We start from the raw sequence: 22,315 nt of genomic DNA on the forward strand, positions 1-22,315 counted from the left end.
CTGTAGTCCCAGCTACACCGGAGGCTAAGGCAGGAGAATCGCTTGAACCTGGGGGCCAGAGGTTGCCGGGAGCCGAGATCGCGCCACTGCACTCCAGCCTGGCGACAGAGCGAGGCTTGGTCTCCAAAAAAAGGAACTCTTAAAACGACTAACTCCGTAACCTAATTTAGGGGACGCGGGTTCCGTTTTTCCCTGTAGCAGTCTCCTATGGAGAAAGTGCTTGGCTTCCCACAGACTTTAAAACCTGCCAAAGTTCCATGCTCGGAATCTGCCCCTGTTTCGAGCTGCTTGGGCCTCCGCGGGTTCTAAAACTTCGGGCTGTCAGGAGGTAACCGAGGGCCGAAAACCCGCCCTGTGCGGAGGCGGGGCCGGAGGTGAACGCGCAGCAAAACCTGGCATCTTCCATGACCCTCTCGCCGGAAGCCACGCCTGCCCACTAGCCCGACGCCCGCCTGGCGGGAACCTGGGCTCGCCCCCTCCCAGCGATCTGCAGTCAATTGGTAGCGCCTGCATGTCGCGCGCGGTGTTCGATTGTCGCTGCCTGGGGAGGAGGAGCTGCTGCCGCCGCCACAGCCGCCGCCGCCGCCGCGGGCTTGGTTTGTGAGGAAGGGAGCCTAGGCCCGGGCCTGCGGTGGTGGGGCTTGCCGCGCGCTGGGGGTCGCTCCTGCCGTGTCCTCCGTTCCAGCTTCGCCCACTTCCCCTTGCCAGCGGGCTGGGCGCGGAGAAGACCTGCCGGAGCCATGGAGGACGAAGTGGTCCGCTTTGCCAAGAAGATGGACAAGATGGTGCAGAAGAAGAACGCGGTGAGCGCGGCGAGAGGCGCGGGCCAGGAGGGAGGCCGAGCCGCGGTCCGGCTCTAGGGCCCCCGGCTCCTTCTTCCTCCCCTTCCCCTGCAAGCTCTCGTCTGGGAGCCGGGCCCGTGGCGCCCGCGTCCCCGGGGAGGGTGTCCGGGCCCAGGGCGTCGGGTCCCGCGGCCACCGGCGATTGGACCCGCTCGTTCTTGTATTTCCAGTCCCTCCTCGCTGGTGCCGTGTAATAAACCTAATCGATTTAGGGATTAGGGCACGCTCTCCGTTGACTTTAAACTTTTGTGGTAGTAAAACCTTGGCAATTTAGCTTAGGAATTGAAGCGTAGAAAGTCCTCAGAATTTGAAAGAATGGACTCTTCCGTGATCTGTGGCCAACATCTAGAAAGAGCATTAAATAGGGGCTTGTGATCGGTATTAGACATCAGGCTGGCAAAATGTAAAACTCTTGTATCTTATTTTTGAAGAGGGCTGAACATTCGTCTGGTTATCTCAGCTGAGCTGCATGTTTGCTTAGCGATTAAAAAGGTAAAGTGTGCCAGTTTCTTGGCGAGTTGCTAAACGTTTTATAAAAAGCGGGTCTTGTCCTGTCGTAATATACAGAAGAGTTATGACTAAAGCACGCACATTCACCAGAATCGTGGTAGAGGGATTTGGACAAATCATATTGTTGGGTATTTTTTAAGTGATTTATCGTTAATACTGATGACATTTTCTTGTTATTGATGAATGTTTATGTGAGCATGTCCTTTTGTGGTTTGTAAGAAGTCGTCATACGACTAGTTTCTACAGTTTGCCCATTTGTCCCTTGATTCAGTCCTTGATTTCAGTCCCTTGATTCAGACTCATCTGTTCTCAGCTAAACTTATTTTTTTGAGACAGAGTTTCACTCTTGTTGCCCAAGCTGGAGTGCAATGGCTTGATCCGGGCTCACTGCAACCTCCGCCTCTCGGGTTCAGGTGATTCTCCTGCCTCAGCTTTCCGAGTAGTTGGGATTACAGACGTGTGCCACCACGCCTGGCTAATTTTTTGTATTTTTAGTAGAAACGGGGTTTCACCATGTTAACCAGGCTGGTCTCAAACTCCTGACCTCAGGTGATCCGCCCACCTCGGCCTCCCAAAGTGCTGGGATTACAGGCGTGAGCCACCGCGCCTGGCCTCTCAGGTAAACTTCTATAATTGTCTTCACCTAACTTTGTTTCACCACGTTCGGCACATTTTCATCGTCAATGTACCCGAAATAATTTTTCTTCCATCTATGAAGTAAATTTCCATGTCAAACTAATGTGAAGAGAAAAGGGATGTTCTGATTTGTACAGCACTTTGGAGTTAAAAAGCATCTGCTCAGAATTCTTTTGTGACTCACACAGAGCTGTGAGTACATAAAGGGCATCCATTTTACAGATTAAGACACTGAGAGGTTAGGTACTACTACTTAAATTAAGTACTGTGTAGTTTGGAATAAGCCAGGACCCAGGTTTTCTTCAGGACAGCATGCTTTCCACATGACAGCTAGATCAGGAATTAGTGCTAGCACTAAATACATAAGACTTCAAACATCCTCTGTTCCCCTTTTTCCTTTAACAGGTGCGTTGCCCAGTATTTCATTTCATACCCTGTTAATCTGTATTTGCAAATTTTGGCCTTTTAAAGTATTTCCTGTTTATTTTCTGTTCTAGATATCACCAGTGCCATTTTTTCCCCCATTGATATGGCCCTTCATGTCCCACTTCAAATTCTGGTTATTTGGTAGGTTATCTGGTTATTGTAACATTTTCATTATTTAAACTGGAAAATTTTTCTCTGTGCCTGGAGATCCCCAGACTTGCACAGTAGAAGCTCCCAGGGAAAAAAGCCATTTGTTGGGTAATTTTCTCTCCAACTTAGGCTGTAATATGTATCCTTTAATCATCTAATGCTTTAGATGTTTGCTTGATTTTGTTTCTTTTAATAGGTGTTTCTTAAAATGAGTAATTTTTTAGTGGGCAAGTGTGGAGAAGATAAGTTCATATTTATCTGCAGTTCTCAAATCATCAACAAATTTTCAGATCTTTTGTAATGAGCCTGGAAGAGAATGAGAACAAACTCCACAAATAATCCTCAAATCTAAGTTTTCTTCTCAAATCTAAGTTTTCAGGTAGTTCAAAACTTTTCCAATATGAAAACTTGCCTCCCAAAAAGAAAAGTACAACTGACTGGCTTTTGTACTTTTGTTTTCCCCAGCATTTTCCCTACCTGTCCTCTGGAAATTCAAACAGGCTGATGAAATACAGAGAAAGAGAAATGGTTAGAATGACACTCTTCTTTTCCCCAAGTACATCATCGGCCCACAGATGGCTTTTTAAGTGTTCAGTAATTCAGTAGAATGTGTTTTAGGGGTTGTAGAATTATGGTATATTTGTTTCTCTTTTTTTCTGTAGTTTTCAGATTTTTCTCTCAACTTTTTAAATGTTTTATATTATGAAAAAGTTAACTTTTTTCCTTTTTCTTTTCTTTTTTTTTTTTTTGAGACAGTCTCAGTCTGTTACCCAGGCTGGAGTGCAGTGGTGCAATCTTGGCTCGCTGCAACCTCCGCCCCCCAGTTCAAGCCTCTCTAGTAGCTGGGACTACAGGTGTGCACCACCATGCCTGGCTAATTTTTGTATTTTTAGTAGAGATGGGATTTCAGCCTATTGGCCAGGCTGGTCTCGAACTCCTGACCTCAGATGATCTGCCCGCCCCGACCTCCCAGAGTGCTAGGATTACAGATGTGAGCCACTGCGTCCAACCTGAAAAAGTTAAGTTTGAAGAGTAGTAGTTATCAAAATTGACAAATTTAAGTGCAAATTTAGATATAATTTTAAAAAATATTTTAATATGCTGCTGCTTTACCTGAATAATTTTGTTTTACTAAGACCGTAGGTGTCACACTTAACTAAAATAAAAACAGCTTACCATTTATTGAGCTATTACTCTGAGCCAGGTATTCTGCTAAATACTTACCCACCTTATTCCATTTATTCCTCAGGCAACTTTGCAAGATGAGTATTATCCTCATTCTGAAAATGAGGATGCTAAGTATTTAGAAAAGTTAAATGGTTTTAAGCCAAATAGCTAGTAAGTGGCCAAGTGAAGATGTGAATCTAAATCTGTTTTGCTCCAAAACTAGTACTACTCTGTTAAGCTACAGTGTCTCTCCAGAAGACCCTTGCCTCTGTTTTTGAACCATGCATGGATACAATTAAGTGAATATAAAATCAGCAAGTAAGAGTGTGAACTTGCTGTTTTGGGGCAGGTGTGTTTCCCTAGATACCTAGATCAATATCCTGACCCTAGTTCTACCCACGATGTTGTCCCACATGTATACTTGATCTCAAGTGCACATGACCAAGCCACAGTGAACTACAGAAAGTAGTTCAAAATTTTTAGGTATTACCTGTTTTCTGCTTAAGCTTTTGTCTCGTCACTTTGATTTGATGTCAGTAACCAAGTCTGACTCCTAATGTGTGTTCAAATCCTGGCTTTTCTGAACTCTAGCTGTGTGATTTTAGGCAAGTTCTTTGTCATCACTAAAATGTTTTTCGTCATGGTAAACTGGAGATAATTTCGTAAGGATTAAGTGAATATAAAATGCTTCTAGTGTAGGATTGTGGGCCTAAAGAATGTAGTAAGGCCTAAAAAACAATCTGAGGTTGCCTTTCTTTGTAAAGGATTCATTTAGATTATAGAAGGAGGATTGAGGCAAGGACATAAAGTTTTGAAGTTCATGGAGAGATTTTATGGGTAGTGTTGAGGTTTATTTATTTCTTTAATTGAAGGCTCAAGGTTGAGTGGAATTAAATTGCAGGGAGAGAAATTGAAATTAGATGTTAGAATTTCCTAGGAGCTGGGATACCTGAAATATTTATTTACATTTCCAAGTACCTGAGTTAAAACAGCAACTGCAACAAAACTTTCATATCTATATCAGTTAGATTAATTAGCATAAGTCAAAATTTAGAATGACTACACAATTTTTAATAACAGCTTTATTGAGAAATAGAATTAAATTCACTCTTAAAGTGTAGTTGACTCTTGAACAATGCAGGGGTTGTGGTGCTCACACCATCCCCCCTCCCTACCTGCATGCGGTCAAGTAGTATAACTTTTGTAGTAGTATAACTCATTCTGTCATGTCACTCAGGCTGGAGTGTGGTGGCACGATCTTGGCTCACTGCAACCTCTGCCTCCTGGGTTTAAGCAGCTCTCCCACCTCAGCTTCCCGGGTAGCTGGGACTACAAGTGTGTGCCACCACACGCAACTAATTTTGTATTTTTAGTAGAGATGGGATTTTGCCATTTTTCTCAGGCTGGTCTCAACATCCTGATCTCAAGTGATCCACCTGCCTCAGCCTCCCAAATTGCTGGGATTACAGGCGTGAGCCACTGAGCCCAGCCTTTTTTGGGTATTTTTTGTAGAGATGTGGTTTCACCATATTGCCCAGGCTGGTCTAGAACTCCTAGACTCAAGTGATCCGCCTGCCTTGGCCTCCCAAAGTGTTGGGATTATAGGCACTCAGCCTGGGCGAAAGAGGGAGACAACATCTCAAAAAAAAAAAAAAAAGGAAAAGAAAATAAAATCGTAAAGGAGAGAAAATATGTTTACTGTTGATGAAGTGGAAATGGATTGTCATAGAGGTCTTCATTCTACTTGTCTTCACATTGAATAGGCTGAGGAGAAAGGAAGAGTTGGTTTTGTCATCTAGGGTGCCAGAGGTGAAAGAAAATTCTCAAGTGGATCTGTGCAGTTTAAACCCATGTTATTTGAGGGTCAACTGTTAATTCAGTGGCTTTTAGTGTATTTACAGTTTTGTGCAACTATTACTACTGTATAATTTTAGAACGTTTTCATCACTGCAAAAAGAAACCCTGTACCTATTAAGCAGTCACTGCTCATTCAGCCCTCATGTGCCCCCACCAATTTCTCAAACTCCTCTGACAGCCACTAATATACTTTCTGTCTCTGTGTGTTCGCCAAAGCTGGAAGTTTTCTCTCAATGAAATTATACAGTATGTGGTCTTTTGTAACTAGCCTCTTTTGCTTAGTGTAGTCTTTTTTTTTTTTTTGAGACAGAGTCTTATCTTGCTCTGTTGCTCAGGATGGAGCGCAGTGGCGCGGTCTCGGCTCGCTGCAACCTCTGCCTCCCAGGTTCAAGCAGTTCTCCTGTCTCAGCCTCCCGAGTAGCTGGGACTACAGGTGCAAGCCACCATGCCCAGGTAATTTTTGTATTTTTAGTAGAGACAGGGTTTCACCATATTGGTCAGGCTGGTCTCAAACTCCTGACCTCAGGTGATCCACCTGCCTCACCCTCCCAAAGTGCTGGGATTAGAGGCATGAGCCACTGTGCCCAGTCTTAGTATAATCTTTTAAAGGTCAGTTCATGTTATATTATGCACCAGTATTTTATTACTTTTTATTGCTAAAAAGTACTCCACTGTACTGGTGGATACACAGTACCACAATTTTTTTTTTTTTTTTTTGGAGATGGAGTGTCACTCTGTCGCCCAGGCTGGAGTGCAGTGGCGCCCTCTTGGCTCACTGCAACCTCCTGCTCTGGGGTTCAAATGATTCTCCTGTCTCAGCCTCCCAAGTAGCTGGGATTACAGGTGCTTGCCACCTCGCCTAATTTTTGTTTGTTTTTTTTTTTTTTTTTTTGGAGATGGGGCCTTGTTCTGTTGCCTAGGCTGGAGTGCAGTGGCGCAATCTCGGCTCACTGCAACGTCCGCCTCCTGGGTTCAGGCGATCCTCCTGCCTCAGCCTCCTGAGTAGCTGGGACTACAGGCGCGCACCACCACGCTCAGCTAATTTTTGTATTTTAGTAGAGATGGGGTTTCACCATATTGGTCAAGCTGCTCTCGAACTCCTGACGTTGTGATCCGCCTGCCTCAGCCTCCCAAAGTGCTGGGATTACATGCATCAACCACCCTGCCCAGCCTGATTTTTGTATTTTTAGTAGAGACAGGGTTTCACCATGTTGGCCAGGCTGGTCTAGAATTCCTGATCTCAGGTGATCTGCCCGCTTCGGCCTCCCAAAGTACTGGGATTACAGGTGTGAGCCACTGCACCCGACCGCAGTTTGCTTATTCATTCATCATTTGGTGGACATTTGGACTATTTCAGCTTTTTGGCTGTTATGAATAATACTGCTAAAAACATTCCTGTACAAGTGTTTGTGTAGACATATGTTTTCATTTCTGTTGGGTGTATACTTCGGAGAATAATTACTGGGTCATATAGTAACTATGTTTAACCTTTTGAGGAACTGCCAGACCTTTCCAATGTGGCTGCACCATTTTACATTCCAACTAGCAGTGTGTGAGGATTCCAGTTTCACCTCATTTTCACCAATATCATTTGTCTTGATTATAGCTTTCCTAGTGGGTGTAAAGTGGTATTTCATTGTGGGTTTGATTTGCATGTCCCTTGTGATTAACAATGTTGAGCATCTTTTCATTGCTTCATGGCCATTTGCATATCTTCTCTGGAGAAATAAATGTCTGCTCAGATCCTTTGCCCATTTTTAAAAAAAGAGTAAGGTCTGGCTATGTTGCCCAGGCTGGAGTACACAATGGCTTTGCCCATTTTTAAATTGAGTTATCTTTTTATTACTGAGTTGTAAGAGTTCTTTATATTCTGAATACTAGACCCTTGTTAGATATGCAGATACCGTCTCCCATTCTGTGGGTTGTCTGTCCACTCTTGGTCGTGGCCTTTGAAGTATAAAAGATTCTAATTTTGATGAAGATGAATTTATATATATTTTTTTCTTTTGTTGCTTGTGCTTTTGGTGTAGTTTAACTGCAAATTTGAGATGACATAGTAATATAAGTCCTGGCTTTATAGTGATGTCACTGAGCTATAACTCAAATATCTATAATTCATTGTTTAAGGAAATAGATAATGGGCCAGGCACGGTGGCTCAAGCCTGTAATCCCAGCACTTTAGGAGGCCGAGGTGGGCAGATCACGGGGTTAGGAGTTCAAGACCAGCCTGGCTAACTTAGTGAAACCCCATCTCTACTAAAAATACAAAAATTAACCGGGCGTGGTGGCGGGTGCCTGTAGTCCCAGCTACTTGGGAGGCTGAGGCAGGATAATCGCTTGAACCCAGGAGGTAGAGGTTGCAGCAAGCTGAGATCACGCCACTGCACTCCAACCTGGGTGACACAGTGAGACTCTGTCTAAAAAAAAAAAAGAGATAATATCTTAATTTTTAAACCTTGAAATCTTATAGTAATGCCTATGAAGAAGACATTATTGTAGAAGAAGTAACTGTTTTACTTGATTGAGCTTAAATATGCTCACTGAAAATGCCGGCTTATGGCCCTTGGAGATTATTGTTATGGTAGAAATAAGTAATTATTTGTATATCTTTGTACTCCTCACCAACCATCCTATGTGTCAGACCCTCTATTTTGATACTTCATCTGTGTAATGTTGCCTGGTTTGACTGTTGTAACTGCTCCTCAAGGTTGGTGTATTATGGTCACCTACATATAAAGAAACTGAAGCTTGAAAAGAACAAGTAACATTACCAAGATCTTGTAGTTAGCAAATGTCAGAGCATGGATTTGAATCTAAATCTGTCATATATGTATACCATATTCTTAACTGTAAATCCCTATTATTCCCTCCTTTTTACATCTCCTTGAGGAGAGGGATATTTGTATCCTACATGGTCTTGAGTATACCAAGCACATAGTACAAGTTTTTGAATATCATGGTTTATAAAATCACTTTTTTTAATGTTACCAGATAGGAGCACCAATAATGTAATAAAATAGTGTGATAGCTGTAGTTTATCTTTCAGCCAGTAGTGTGAACTAAATTTAGCTCTGGAAATTAAAGAAGAGTCTGTCTTTCTCTTGCATCATCTATAGGAGATGCTACAATCTCATAGACTTGACATGTATTCTTTTCTTTTCTTTTAGTAGAGGTAGGATCTCATTCTGTTATCCAGGCTGGTCTCGAACTCCTGGGCTCAAGTGATCCTCCTGCCTTAGGCCTCCCAGAGTGCTGGGATTATAGGCTGAGCCATTGTGCGTGGCCTAGACTTGACATTTAGGCGATGCTTGAGGAAGGCTAAAATACAGCTTCTTGTTTGATGGTACTAGTTACCTGAGTTCACAAAGGAGTGCTGCCACTGGTGCACTGCTGGGGAAAGGGCAGCAATATAAGGGTCAGGCGACTAGTTCATGTCCTTACTACCCATCAGTATGACCTTGAGCAAGTCACTTTCCTTTTCTGGGTTTAAGTTTCTTTTTTGTGTGTAATTAAGGGTTTGAAATAGATTATCAAAGATTTCTGTTTGTTTTAAAATTCCCTGATATCAGAAAGGGTTTCAGTCTTGCTCACTGCTGTATCCCCAGCGCAGTAGAGCTTGTTACATTTGACATTACTGGAGTAGATCTTACCTTTTCTAGTTAGTAATCATAGGACCTTGTGCAAGTTTCTTGACATATTTCCTCATCTGTAAAATGGAGATAATAGATACTTGCTTCTATAGGGTTTATAGTGAAGGTGGAATTAAATCTATGTGAAGTATTTAACAATGCGAAGCACGTAGTAACACTCAAAGTTTGTTGTCACCGAATTAATGTATGATTATATGTTTTGCGTTTCACTCATTCCGATCATCATAGTTATTTCTTTTTGTCTGTATGGAGTTTTGCTCTGTCATCCAGGCTGGAGTGCAGTGGCACAATCTTGGCTCACTGCAACCTCCACCTCCTGGGTTCAAGTGATTCTCCTGCCTCAGCCTCCTGAGTAGCTGGGGGATTCCAGGCGTCTGCCACCACGCCTGGCTAATTTTTGTATTTTTAGTAGAGATGGGGTTTCACCATGTTGGCCAGGCTGGTCTCGAACTCGTGAGCTCAGGTTGATCTGCCCCCCTTGGCCTCTCAAAGTGCTGTAATTACAGGCATGAGCCACCGCGAAGAGCCCATAGTTATTTCTTAAAGACCTGTCAGTGAAATATTTACTTGAATTGGTTGGAACACAGTGCAATTTTCAGAAAGGTCATAGTTTTATTCCATGAGTGTTACTTTTAGCTTTTTCTTCCAACCATGGCCTCTCCAGAAAGCTGAGTAGAAAGGGAAAGTAACAAAATTAATGCAAATATATTGCCTCTACTTGGAAAACAATTTAAACTATATGTCTTGTTGCTGATATGTTAGAAGAAGCAACTTAATACTTAGGAAATCCTGCTTTTTAAGGAACTTCTAGAAGTGTGATTCTTTATCCTTTTTAAGTGATTCTTGGTCAGAAGTAGATCAGAAATCCTGGAAATATGGATAGAAGAAAAATGTCAATGGTAGAGAATACAGGCCCACAATCTGTTTTTTTTTTTTTTTTTTTGGTGGTGGTGGTGGTTGTTGTTGTCGTTGTTTGTTTTTTAATTTTTCTTTTAGACATGGAGTCTCACTCTGTCCGCACGGGCTGGACTGCAGTGGCATGATCATGGTTCATGTAATCTCAAGCTTCTGATTTTTTTTTTTTTTTTTGAGACGGAGTCTCGCTCTGTTGCCCAGGCTGGAGTGCAGTGGCTGGATCTCAGCTCACTGCAAGCGCCGCCTCCCGGGTTCACGCCATTCTCCTGCCTCAGCCTCCCGAGTAGCTGGGACTACAGGCGCCCGCCACCTCGCCCGGCTAGTTTTTTGTATTTTTTAGTAGAGACGGGGTTTCACCATGTTAGCCAGGATGGTCTCGATCTCCTGACCTCGTGATCCGCCCGTCTCAGCCTCCCAAAGTGCTGGGATTACAGGCTTGAGCCACCGCGCCCGGCTCAAGCTTCTGATCTCTAGCAGTCCTCCCGCCTCAGCTTATGGAATAGCTAGGACTACGGTCATTGTGGCCAGTTAATTTTTTATTTTTATTTTTTGTAGAGGGAGTCATGCTGTGTTGCCCAGACTTCTACAGTTTGTTAATCAAAACCCTTAGGGTCTGATATATTTGGTAATTCCAGATTTTATAAAGATAATTTAGTACATACATCATATATTACATAATACCCCCAGCAGGATTTGGGCACTTCAGCAACCAGACATTAACATTTCTTTTTTTGTTGTTTGAGATGGAGTCTCACTCTGTTGCCCAGTTGGGAGTGCAGTGGCAAGATCTTAGCTCACTGCAGCCTCCACCTCCTGGGTTCAAGCAGTTCTCTGCCTCAGTCTCCTGAGTAGCTGGGATTACAGGCACCTGCCACCACACCCGGCTAATTTTTGTATTTTTAGTAGAGATGGGGTTTCACTATCTTGGTTAGGCTGATCTTGAACTCCTGACCTCGTGATCCACCCACCTTGGCCTCCCGAAGTGTTGGGATTACAGGTGTGAGCCACCCCGCCCAGCCTTAACATTTCTATAGTCAGTTGTAATATTCACATTACATGGCATAAATAGAACACAAATAGCTTTACATGTGTTGTGATTAGGTTTAGCTGCCAAATGAGTTTACCTATGAGAAATCTAGAAATCTTTCGCTTTTCAAAGGTTTTTGGTCTGGGAATTTGCAGATAAGGGATTAAAGACTTCATTTACCCGCAAAAATGTCATACCTGTAGAAATTCTTGTTTAATAATATGTTTTAAGTCAGTGTTAGATTTCTTTTCCAACAACTTTAATGTTTTACTGTTTCTAGATGACTCTAAATAGGAAGAATTTATAGAATTTTAAGATCAGGAGAGATCTTTAAACAGCAAATAATTAAAACATTATTTATAATAACATGTCATAATTTCTATTGAACTTAAATTTTTATTTATGAGGTATTGGGTTAAATTAAAATAATGTAACTCTTCGTTACCAGAATAAAAGCTAATGGTTTTATTCTCGAAGGCCAAGCCTTATGTCTGTCACCTTTAAATGAAAAATTACATGACTAGAAGCGTTTACTTGATTTTATATTTAAGAAATGAAGTGATACTATGAGAGTCTTTGCTCGCTTTTGCCTTTGGCATGTTTAATGAGGGACATGCTATGTTTCTTTCTGTTTTTTGGAGGGGGGGATATCCTGTATTTCATTGATTTATAGGGTGCCTGTTTTCATACTTTAACATTTTAGAAAGCAGGATAGGTACACATATCATTGGCCAGATGGCCATTGTGGTGTTTTTTCACAGGCAGAATGCTAAACCTAGCATCAAAACTTGTGGAATCAGTGTCACTGGCTTGGAAGGAAATCTAAGAGAGATTAGTGAAGTACTCTTTGAATCCTGAGGAACCAAATGACTGTGAAGAGCACTGGAGGTGAAAAGCAGCTGTGCACACTGTTACAAAGCCAGCCCAAGAGCTCACGGCATTAGCTTTTTTGTGGATTCTTCTATGAAATGCTTTGTCACTTGTGTTCTTAAACAGCTCTTTGTGGGGTAAAAACAGATACTGTTGAATCTGAGTCAAAAAGTTCTGAATGTGAAGTACTTTTAGTAACACCTTAGCCAATTTTGTTTTACTCACATGTATATTTTTACGTATGTAAAAGGTGACGTGGTAAAAACTTCAACACTAAAATAATTCTCTTAATAAGCAAAAGTAAAAAGAAGTTATAATGCCAGGCATGGTGGCTCATGCCTGTAATCCCAGCACTTTGGGAGGCCGAGGCAGGCGGATCACCTGAGATCAGAAGTTTGAGACCAGCTTGGCCCCCATCTCTACTAAAAATACAAAAATCAGCCCGGCGTGGTGGCGCATGCCTGTAATCTCACTTACTCTGGAGGCTGAGGCAGGAGAATTGCTTGAACCCAGGAGGGGAGGCAGAGGTTGCAGCGAGCCGAGATCATACCACCGCACTCCAGCCTGGGCGACAGAGTGAGACTCTGTCTCAAAAAAAAAAAAAAGAAAAAAGTTATAATAAAACACTGTATCATAGCTTAATAGTTTTTTCTTTATTGATGGAATATAAAGATGTGATTTATCCAGATATAATACATTAAGTAAACATTAGACTAAATGAAATAGAATGTGATTGTATTCGATTAGATGAAATATGATAGATTGAATTAGTATCAAATTGGAATATTTTGCTACAACCTATGGTTGGTGCTGTTGCTCCTTATCTGATTTTATTCCTCTTTAGGTGTTTTCTGTGATTCTCCCATGAACCTTATTTCTGGCTAGTCACTGTTTTACTATCTTGGAAATTCAATATGAAATTATTTTATTTTATAGGCTGGAGCATTGGATTTGCTAAAGGAGCTTAAGAATATTCCTATGACCCTGGAATTATTGCAGGTATGTGCTTTTATGCATCACAGTTTTTTTTAATAGGTAGTCGTCATAAAATACTGAAACATTTTCAGTCCCAATATGTTTTTGTACTGTCCTGATAATGGTGTAAACCATTATTAACTGCTATTTTTTTTTTACAGATGGCAATGTAAATCAATAATCTACTAAGTTGTCATTATAGAGCAATGTTGCCTTTCTTAAGAAGAATAAAACCTGAATCTCTAAAGTTGACAGTAGCAGTGAAGTTTCACTGTGAGAGGAAGTTGGATTCTTGGCCCTGATTTGGTCTCCTAAGATTTCCCTTTCTTGATCTATTATTGATAGCTGCTGCCAGCGTGAAGCTAGCTTCAGGGTGAGGATGGCAAGGTGTCACTCCTCTCCCTTTTTTTTTTCAGCACTGGTCAAGCATGTACACAGTTGATGTCTAGTAGACATTACACAGACTCATTACTGAAGTCTTATTCTTTATTGATAACATTTATACATGTTTATGGGGGTATATGTAATATTTGGTTACATGCATAGAATGTATAATGATGAAGTCAGGTTATGTAGGGTATCCCTCACCTTCAGTATTTATCATTTCTCTGTGTTGGGAGCATTTTAAGCCCTCTCTTCTAGCTATTTTGAAATATATAATGCTTTGTTAACTGGTGACCCTACTCTGCTGTGGAACCTTAGAACTTATTCCTTCTATCTAACTATGTGTTTGTACCCATGAACAAACCTGTCTTCATTCCCTTGCCTCACTTATGCACCCTTCCCAGTCTCTGGTATCCATCACTCTGCTTTCTATCTTTGTGAGGTCCACTGTTTAGCTCTCACATAGGAGTGAGAACATGTGATACTTGTCTTTCTCTGCCTGGCTTATTTCACTTAACATAACTCCAGTTCCATCCATGTTACTGCAAATACATGATTTCATTCTTTTTTATAACTGATAGTATTTCATTGTGTATATACACTACATTTTCTTTATCCAGTTATTCATTGATGGGCACTTACATTGATTCCATATCTTGGCTATTGTGAATATTGTTGTAGTAAACATGGGGGGTGCAGATACCCGTTTGTTAAACTGATTTTCTTTGGATAAATATTCAGTATTGGGATTGCTGGATCATATGGTACTTCAATTTTTAGTTCTTGAGAAATCTCCTTACTGTTTTATATAGTGGCTGTGCTAATTTACATTCCCATTAACAGTGTATGAGTTCCCTTTTTTCTGCATCTTCACCAGCATCTGTTGTTTTTTTGTCTTTTTAATAATAGCCATTCTGGGCCAGGCGCTCACGCCTATAATCCCACCACTTTGGGAGGCTGAGGTGGGCGGATCACCTGAGACCAGGAGTTCAAGACCAGCCTGGCCAACATGGTGAAACACCGTTACTACTAAAAATACAAAAATTAGCCAGGTGTGGTGGTGCATGCCTAAAGTCCCAGCTACTCAGGAGGCTGAGGCACGAGAATCAATTGAACCCGGGAAGTGGAGGTTGCAGTGAGCTGAGACTGCGCCACTGCACTTCAGCCCAGGCCACAAAGTGAGACTCTGTCTCAAAAAATATATAAACAAATAAACAAAAATAAAATAATAGCCATTCTGACTGGAGGAAGATGGTATCTCATAGTGGTTTTGATTTGCATTTCTCCAATGATTAGTGATGTTGAACATTTTTTCTTATACCTGTTGGCCACTTGTTTGTCTTATTTTGAGAAATATCTATTCATGTTCTTTGCCCACTTTTTAATGGGATTATTTGTTTTTTGGTTGTTGTTGAATTGTTTGACTTCCTTGTTTATTGTTGGTATCAGTCCCTTTTCACATGAATAGTTTGCAAATATTTTCTCCTATTGAGCAGATTGTCTCTTTACCCTGTTGTTTCCTTTGCTGTGCAGAAGCTTGCTTTCTTTTTTTTTTTTTTTTTTTTTTTGAGACACAGTTTCACTCTGTGGCCCAGGCTGGAGTGCAGTGGTGTGACCTGCGACCTCAGCCTTCCAGATTCAAGTGATTCTCTTGCCTTAGCCTCCCCAGTAGCTGGGATTACAGGCGCCTGTCATCACGCCCGGCTAATATTTGTATTTGTAGTAGAGACGGGGTTTCACCATGTTGGCCAGACTAGTCTCAAACTCCTGACCTCAGGTGATCCACCAGCCTTGGCCTCCTGAAGTGCTGGGATTACAGGCATGAGTGTTTTTTGATTTTCCATCAAGACTGAAACATAAAAATAAAACAAAAGTCAAAGTGTTAAAAAGGAAACTTAATATAGCCAATAACATGAATATCGTTATTTTCTGGTTGACGTTTTTTATTATCCACAAATGCTTTCTTTGATATTTCTATTATATTCAGAATTTAGGGAAAGGTGGCGGGGGTGTGTGAACATGATTGAGAAAAAAAAGTCACATTTATTTTCATTAATGGCTAACTGAAATTGAACATTCTTTCATTTGTGATAACACTAAATCACAGTTGTATTACCAGTATTTATGACTGAAACTAAAATAATTCACAAATGTTTTAACTTCAGTTTACTTATATTGTAAAAGTATTGAAATTGCTCATTATTATTGCTGTTATACCTTATGCTAGGTCTTACTTAATGTTTTGATAAGGAAGGGCTTGGCACAGTGGCTCATGCCTGTAATCCCAACACTTTGGGAGATCGAGGCTGGAGGATTGCTTGAGCCCAGCAGTTCAAGATCAGCCTGGGCAACATAGCAAGACTGTCTTGATAAAAAAGAAAAACACACACCCAAATAAGGGAGCTTGTACATTACTGTCTTACATTTAAAAATATTTTGTAATTGTATATTACATAATTGGTTTGCTTTGTAATCCTATGTATTTCATTTAATCTGTTTTTAACGGATTCTGAGAAGGGGTCCATATGCTTCACCAGACTGCCAGAAGGATCCATGGTGCAAAAAAAGGGTTAAGAACTCTTCCTCTAGGCTGGCCCAGTGGCTCTTGCCTGTAATTCCAGCACTTTGGAAGCCGGAGGTGGGTGGATCACTTGAGCTCAGGAGTTTGAGACCAGGCTGGCCAACATGGTGAAACCCCTATTTCTACTAAAAATACAAAAAAATTAGCCAGGCATGGTGGCATGTGCCTATAATAATCCCAGCTACTCAGGAGGCTGAGGCAGGAGAATCACTTGAACCCAGAAGGCGGAGGTTGCAGTGAGCTGAGATTGCACCACTGCACTCCAGCCTGGGTAACAGAGCAAGACTCTGTATTTAAAAAAAAAAAAAAAAAAGAACTCCTCCTCTATCTATAGACCCCAGGAAGAGAAAGGAAGTAAGTCATGAAGTCCTACCTTCTGAATTCAGGTTCCTGACTTGCAACTTCTCTTGCAAGTCAACTCTAAGAATAAACTTTCCTTTGAGATAGGCCCTTACCGAGGCATAACTTTATCCTGACAGACCTATGTGGGGAAATCCACATCAAAAACAACATAGTAATCCCAATGTTTATTTAACAGGTACTTGTAGAGTTATAGGGAGTGTGGAGGTTGGATAGGGCTAATATTTATGACCATCTCTAATTTGTTCCTGGGTTTCCTTCTTTGGAAAGCCTATGTATTTATATAACAAACATTTGAGTTTTACTATGATTAAGAATTGTGCTGGATTTATAAAGATGAATAAGATCAGGCCTTTCTCCCCTCATTGAGATTAAATTCTAGTAGAGGAAAACTGACATGTAAACAAAGATGTAGGTACCCAAAGAAAAGTCCATACATACAGTGTTCATCTGGGGGAAAGAAGAAGGGTCGGAAGAAGCACAAAGAAGTTTACTTGTCGGTCTAAGTACATAATCTGGGAGGTGCAGAATGCCGTTATGTAGGTGATAAAGCTGAAATCACGTCTCAAAAGATGACTAGGTTCTCCCTCAGCAGATAGACCGGGAAAGGTATTTCAGCAGAGGAAACAGTATGTGGAAGCAGTGTGGCATTTAGAAGTGAAAATAAAGGAGAGTTAGTTGCATACAGGGTTAAAGACATGGGGAGAGCTAGTTGCATACTGGATTTTAAAGACATAGGTGGTATGGCACGCAGGGCTTCATATGTGATGCTGAAAGCATCACTACTGAAAGGTGTTAGGCAGGGGAGTATGTGACCAGATTTGCACATTGGAGGAAATGGGAAGCTGGAGCCTGAAAGACCTGTTGACTAATGAAGTTATTCAGGTGAGGAGTGATGAGAGCTTAAACTAAGATAATAGCAATAGAAATGGAGAGAAGGGGAATTTGTTAATGAAAGACAGCCTTCCCTAGCATTGCTGTCAAGTATGACTTTGCAGTGATGGAAATGTTTCTGATGTGAGTGTTGACTGATATGGTAGTGCTTAACTACATGAGGCTGTTGAGCACTTGAAATATGACTAGGGAATGGAATTGTAAATTTCATTTAATTTTAACAAATTTTAAATAGCCATATATGTAAACAGCTCTAGCATATAGGAGAAAGGACAGGTTTAGGAGATATTTGGAAAGTAATAGCATAGAGGTGGGTTAGATCACCTAGGAAAAAGGGAAAACAGAGTTGGGATATAATAGACTGGTTAAATCAAATGAGATCTGAAGAGTCCATGGGAGTTTACAATTAGGAGTGCAGGAAACTTTGAGCAGAGTGAGAGAGTAGAGTAGAAGGTGGGTATGGGTTGAAGATGGGGAAGTAAACAGGAAGACAAATATTTGGGCCAGTAGTGGATTGGGCTAGTTTTGTAAGTTTTTATATATAGTAGATTATTCAATCATGATTAAGTGTCTGCTGTGTGCTGGACATTATTCCACATGCTGAATATAGTGGCAGACAAGACAAGGTCCTCTGCCATCTTGGAACTTATTAAAAGGATAGTAAACATAGCTGTATGTTTTTTTTTTTTTTAAACAGTATTATTGAGATATAATTCACATACCATACAATTCATTCATTTAAAGTGTATGATTCATTGTTTTTTAGTATATTTTGGTATTATCACCACAATTAACTTTAGAACATTTTCATCACCCCAAAAAGTCATTCTCCATTCCCCCAACTGGTCTTCCTCCTTCCAGCCTAGGCAACTACTAATCTTTCTGTCTCTATAGATTTGCCTGTTCTGGAGTTTTCATATAAATGGAATCATACAGTATGTGAACTCTGATGTCTGGCTTCTGTCACTTAGCTTAATATTTTCAGGATTCATCCATGTTGCAGTCTGTGTCAGAATTTTCAGGCCTTTTAATGGCTGAATAATTTTCAATTGCATGGATATTTCACATGTTGTTCATCCATTTGTCGGTTGATGGGTTTAGACTTTTTTGGCTGTTTTGCATCACACTGCTGTGCATGTTTATGTACAAGTTTGTGTGAGCATATGTTTTTGTTGTTCTTGTGTAGATACCTAGGAGTGGTATTGCTGGTTTATGTGGTAACTGTGCGTTTAACATTTTGAGGACCTGCCAGACTCTTTTCCCAAGCCGTGGTACCATTTTGTATCTCCAGTAGCAGTAAATGGGTCCATTTTCTCTGCATCCTTGCAAACATTTGTTGCTGTTTGTCTTTGATTATAGCCATTCGAGTGGGTGTAGTAGTATTTCATTGTAGCTTTAATTTTTATTTCCATAATGTCTAAGGATGTTGAATATCTTTTCATGTGCTTGTTGGTTATTTTTATATCTTATTTGGAGAAATATCTATTCAGATCCTTTGCCCATTTTTAAGTTGGATTGTCTTTTTTTTTTATTGAGTTGTAATAGTTCTTTATATATTCCAGTTACAAGTCCCTTATCAGACATAGAGTTTGCAAATATTGTCTCTTTTTCTGTGAATTATCTTTTTACTTTCTTGATGATGTTCTTTGAAGCACAAAAGTTTTAACTTTTGATGTATTCTATTTTTTCTTTGATTGCTTGTGCTTTAGGTGTCATATTTAAGAAACTATTCCCTAATCCAAGGTAATGAAGCTTTACTCCTATTCATATTGAGTTAATTTTTGTGTGTGGTGTAAGGAAGAGGTTCAGCTTTATTCTTTTACATGTGGATATCTAGTTGTTCCAGCACCATTTGTTGAAAAGAATATTCTTTTCTCCAATGAATTGTCTTGATATCCTTATCTAAAATCAGCTGATGAAAAATGTAGGAGTTTATTTCTGGAGTCTTAAATTTATCTCATTGATCTGCATGTCCATCCTTTTGCCAGTACCATGCTATCTTGGTTACTGTAGGGAATTATGAGTGCTCCAACTTTGTTCTTCGTTTTGGCTGTTTTGGGTCCTTTGTATTTCTGTGTGGACTTTAGGGTAAGCTTGTCAATTTCTACACTAAAGGCAGATGGGATTCTGATAGGCATTGCATTGAGTCAGTAGTTCGACTTGATTAGTATTGCAGTCTTAATATTTAAGTCTTCCAGTCTATCAACATGGGATTTTAAAATTTTGTTTAGGTCATCTTTAATTTCTTTCAACAATGTTTTATGGTAGCTGTGTGTTTCTTTTATGTTGTCTTTTATATATGTGTGTTTTAAATGTATGTTTTACATATGTGTTTTATAGTAGCTGTACAGTAGCTATATGTTTTTTACCTTAAGATTTAGTGGCTACCTTCAGATCATCTTGGCAAAAACTCATGAGTGATCACAAAGGAGACTTTTCTTCTGGAGCACACCAGATCTGCTTGTTTCCTGTGATGTTAACAGTGTCTCTTGATCTCAGTACTCATTCCTTTCTGCTTTACCGTCAGTGTGCAGCTGACCCCTAAGGCTGCTTAAGGCACTTTCCACCTTTCCAAGGTAATGTCTTTCTTTCTGTATACCTGATGTTCTATAGAAATCATGGGCAAAGGCACATATTTTATCTGCTAGAGTTTCACAATGTACAGTTTGTCCTGAAAGCTTTCATTAGTCCTGCAGTCAAGAAAACAGTTATAATCCCACAATTCCTAAGGACACTTGAGCACAGAATACTTTCGTATAACCTATCTATTACATTTTGTAAGTCTTAGCATACCAATTTTAGGAAGAATTCCTAGGGAATTCTTAGAGGCAACTCTAGGCTTGCTTATCCAAGTAAATAGCTTCATAATCTTTTCCTCTACTTTTTTTTCCCATTTTTTTCCATAGTACCCCCAAAGGAAAAAAGAACTTATTTCAAATCTTTGTTTTTCATTCTACCTCAGCAACCTCATTTCTTTTTTTTTCTTTCTTTTTTTTTGAGACAGAGTCTCGCTCTGTCACCCAGGCTGGAGTGCAGTGGTGCAATCTGTGCTCACTGCAACCTCTACCTCCCAGGTTCAAGCGATTCTCCTGCCTCAGCCTCCCAAGTATCTGGGACTATAGGTGCGTGCCACCACACCCAGCTAATTTTTTGTATTTTTTTAAAGATGAAGTTTCACCGTGTTAGCCAGGATGGTCTCGATCTCCCGACCTTGTGATCCACCTGCCTTGGCCTCCCAGAGTGCTGGGATTACAGGCGTGAGCCACCGTACCCACCCTTTTTTTTTGTTTTTGGAGACAGAGTCTTGCTCTGTAGCCCAGGCTGAAAGCTGGAGTGCAGTGGCGTGATCTCGGCTTACTGCAACTTCCGCCTCCTGGATTCAAGCGATTCTTCTGTCTCAGCCTCCCGAGTAACTGGGACTACAGGCACTCGCCACCACGCCCGGCTAATTTGTTTTTTGGTTTTTTTTTTTAGTAGAGTTTTACCATATTGGCCAGGCTGGTCTCGAACTCCTGACCTCGTGAGCTGCCCACCTCAGCCTCCCAAAGTGCTGGGATTACAGGCGTGAGCCACCATGCCCCCCATTTCTTATTATTTTGGCTTGACAGTCCCTTCCATAGATAGGCATGTTTATTACAGATAACTATATTCTTAGTATAGGTTTTGTTTGGGGCTAAGCGGGATAATCATTGACTTTTTAGTAATCAAAACATCCTCTGATAATTAAAAAGCAATCACCCAGCAGTACATAGTTTATTCATCATCTCCTTATACCTTTGCTCCCCTGCAAGCCCCTAGTAAAGTGCCATTTTAGTTTTTTGCACATCTGTGTCAGTTCTAGGCTTCAGAACACACTAGTAAGTTATTTCCTCCACACATTCAAAAAGTAGAGTTTTGTCCTAGTAAACTAGCCTTGTTAACCCCAAATTATTTGGGGCTTTAAAATTGTGGAGTCCCTTTATCTTTCTGCTGTTCAATCTTGTCTGCTTTGCTCAGCTTTCTAAGAGATATAGGACACTCTAGCCAACCACATATTCTAAATTCTTGAATAAAATTTAGATCCTGAATCTGTCTCTTTGTTGAGAGGATTGAATAATTTAGAAGGAAACCTCAAGTACTGGTATTTTTTTCTGCCATAAAGCTTACAATAGGGGTTCTCTTCTTTTTTTCACCACTAAGAATTTCTTCTGTTATTTTTTTCTTCCACAGACCATATGTTTGAAAGATTGTCTGCTAACAACCCGAACTTACTAAATAATTTTCCATTTTTTATTTATCATCCATATTTGGGCTGTCATAGCTTTTGTGTTCTTTGAGCACAATTTGAAACCACTGATGTGCTAGAAAGACCATGGACTTTGGCAGTGGACAAACCTGGATTAAAATCCCAGCTTTTGGCTGGGCTGATGGGTCACGCTTGTAATCCCAGCACTTTGGGAGGCCGAGGTGGGTGGATCACTTAGAGGTCTAGAGTTCGACACCAGCCTGGCCAATGGGTGCAACCCGTCTCTACTAAAAATACATAAAGTAGCCGGGCGAAGTGGCCTGCGCCTGTAATCCCAGCTACTTGGGAGGCTGAGGCAGGAGAATTACTTGAACCGGGAGGTGGAGGTTGCAGTGAACCGAGATCGTGCCCTATTGCACTCCAGCCTGGGTGACAGGGTGAGATTCCGTCTCAAAAAAAAAAAAAAAAAAAAAAAAAAAATCCCACCTTTGCTGGTTAGTAATGGTGTGATGCTGAGTACGTTATTTATTGTTGCTTCCAATCTCTTCATCTTTAAAAATAGGGATAATCTCAACTTTGAAGGGTTGTTAGAAAAAAGATTGATGAATGTGGATGCTGTAAGTGTAATTTTAGGCATGTAATTATCACAGGTTAAATTTTACCTATATTTTGTGAAGTGTATTTTAATGTCTGTGATTATATGCTGGTTCCTGGCAAAATAAAGCCTTTTAAACCTCCATAGCTGGGCGTGGTGGCTCACACCTGTAATCCCAGCACTTTGGGAGGCCAAGGCAGGTGGATCACGAGGTCAGGAGATCGAGACCATCCTGGCTAACACGGTGAAAC

General features: G+C 40.8%; 1 protein-coding gene across 3 annotated transcripts in view; it reads left to right on the top strand.

The window, feature by feature from the left end:
* The first annotated feature begins 336 nt into the window (after window positions 1-336).
* The window catches only part of TCEA1 (transcription elongation factor A (SII), 1), a 73,387-nt gene continuing 51,408 nt past the window's right edge, over window positions 337-22,315 (top strand). For 2 of the 3 annotated variants that reach the window (XM_011998107.1, XM_011998108.1), the window contains exons 1-2: window positions 337-803; window positions 12,987-13,049. In XM_011998107.1, the coding sequence (XP_011853497.1) occupies window positions 741-803; window positions 12,987-13,049 (126 nt within the window). In that variant the 5' untranslated portion in view covers window positions 337-740. The remainder of the gene's footprint in view (window positions 804-12,986; window positions 13,050-22,315) is intronic. The other variant, XM_011998109.1, reaches the window with a different exon arrangement.

The sequence above is a fragment of the Mandrillus leucophaeus genome, unplaced genomic scaffold (genome assembly GCF_000951045.1).
Source record: "Mandrillus leucophaeus isolate KB7577 unplaced genomic scaffold, Mleu.le_1.0 Scaffold556, whole genome shotgun sequence".
Taxonomy (NCBI): domain Eukaryota; kingdom Metazoa; phylum Chordata; class Mammalia; order Primates; family Cercopithecidae; genus Mandrillus; species Mandrillus leucophaeus.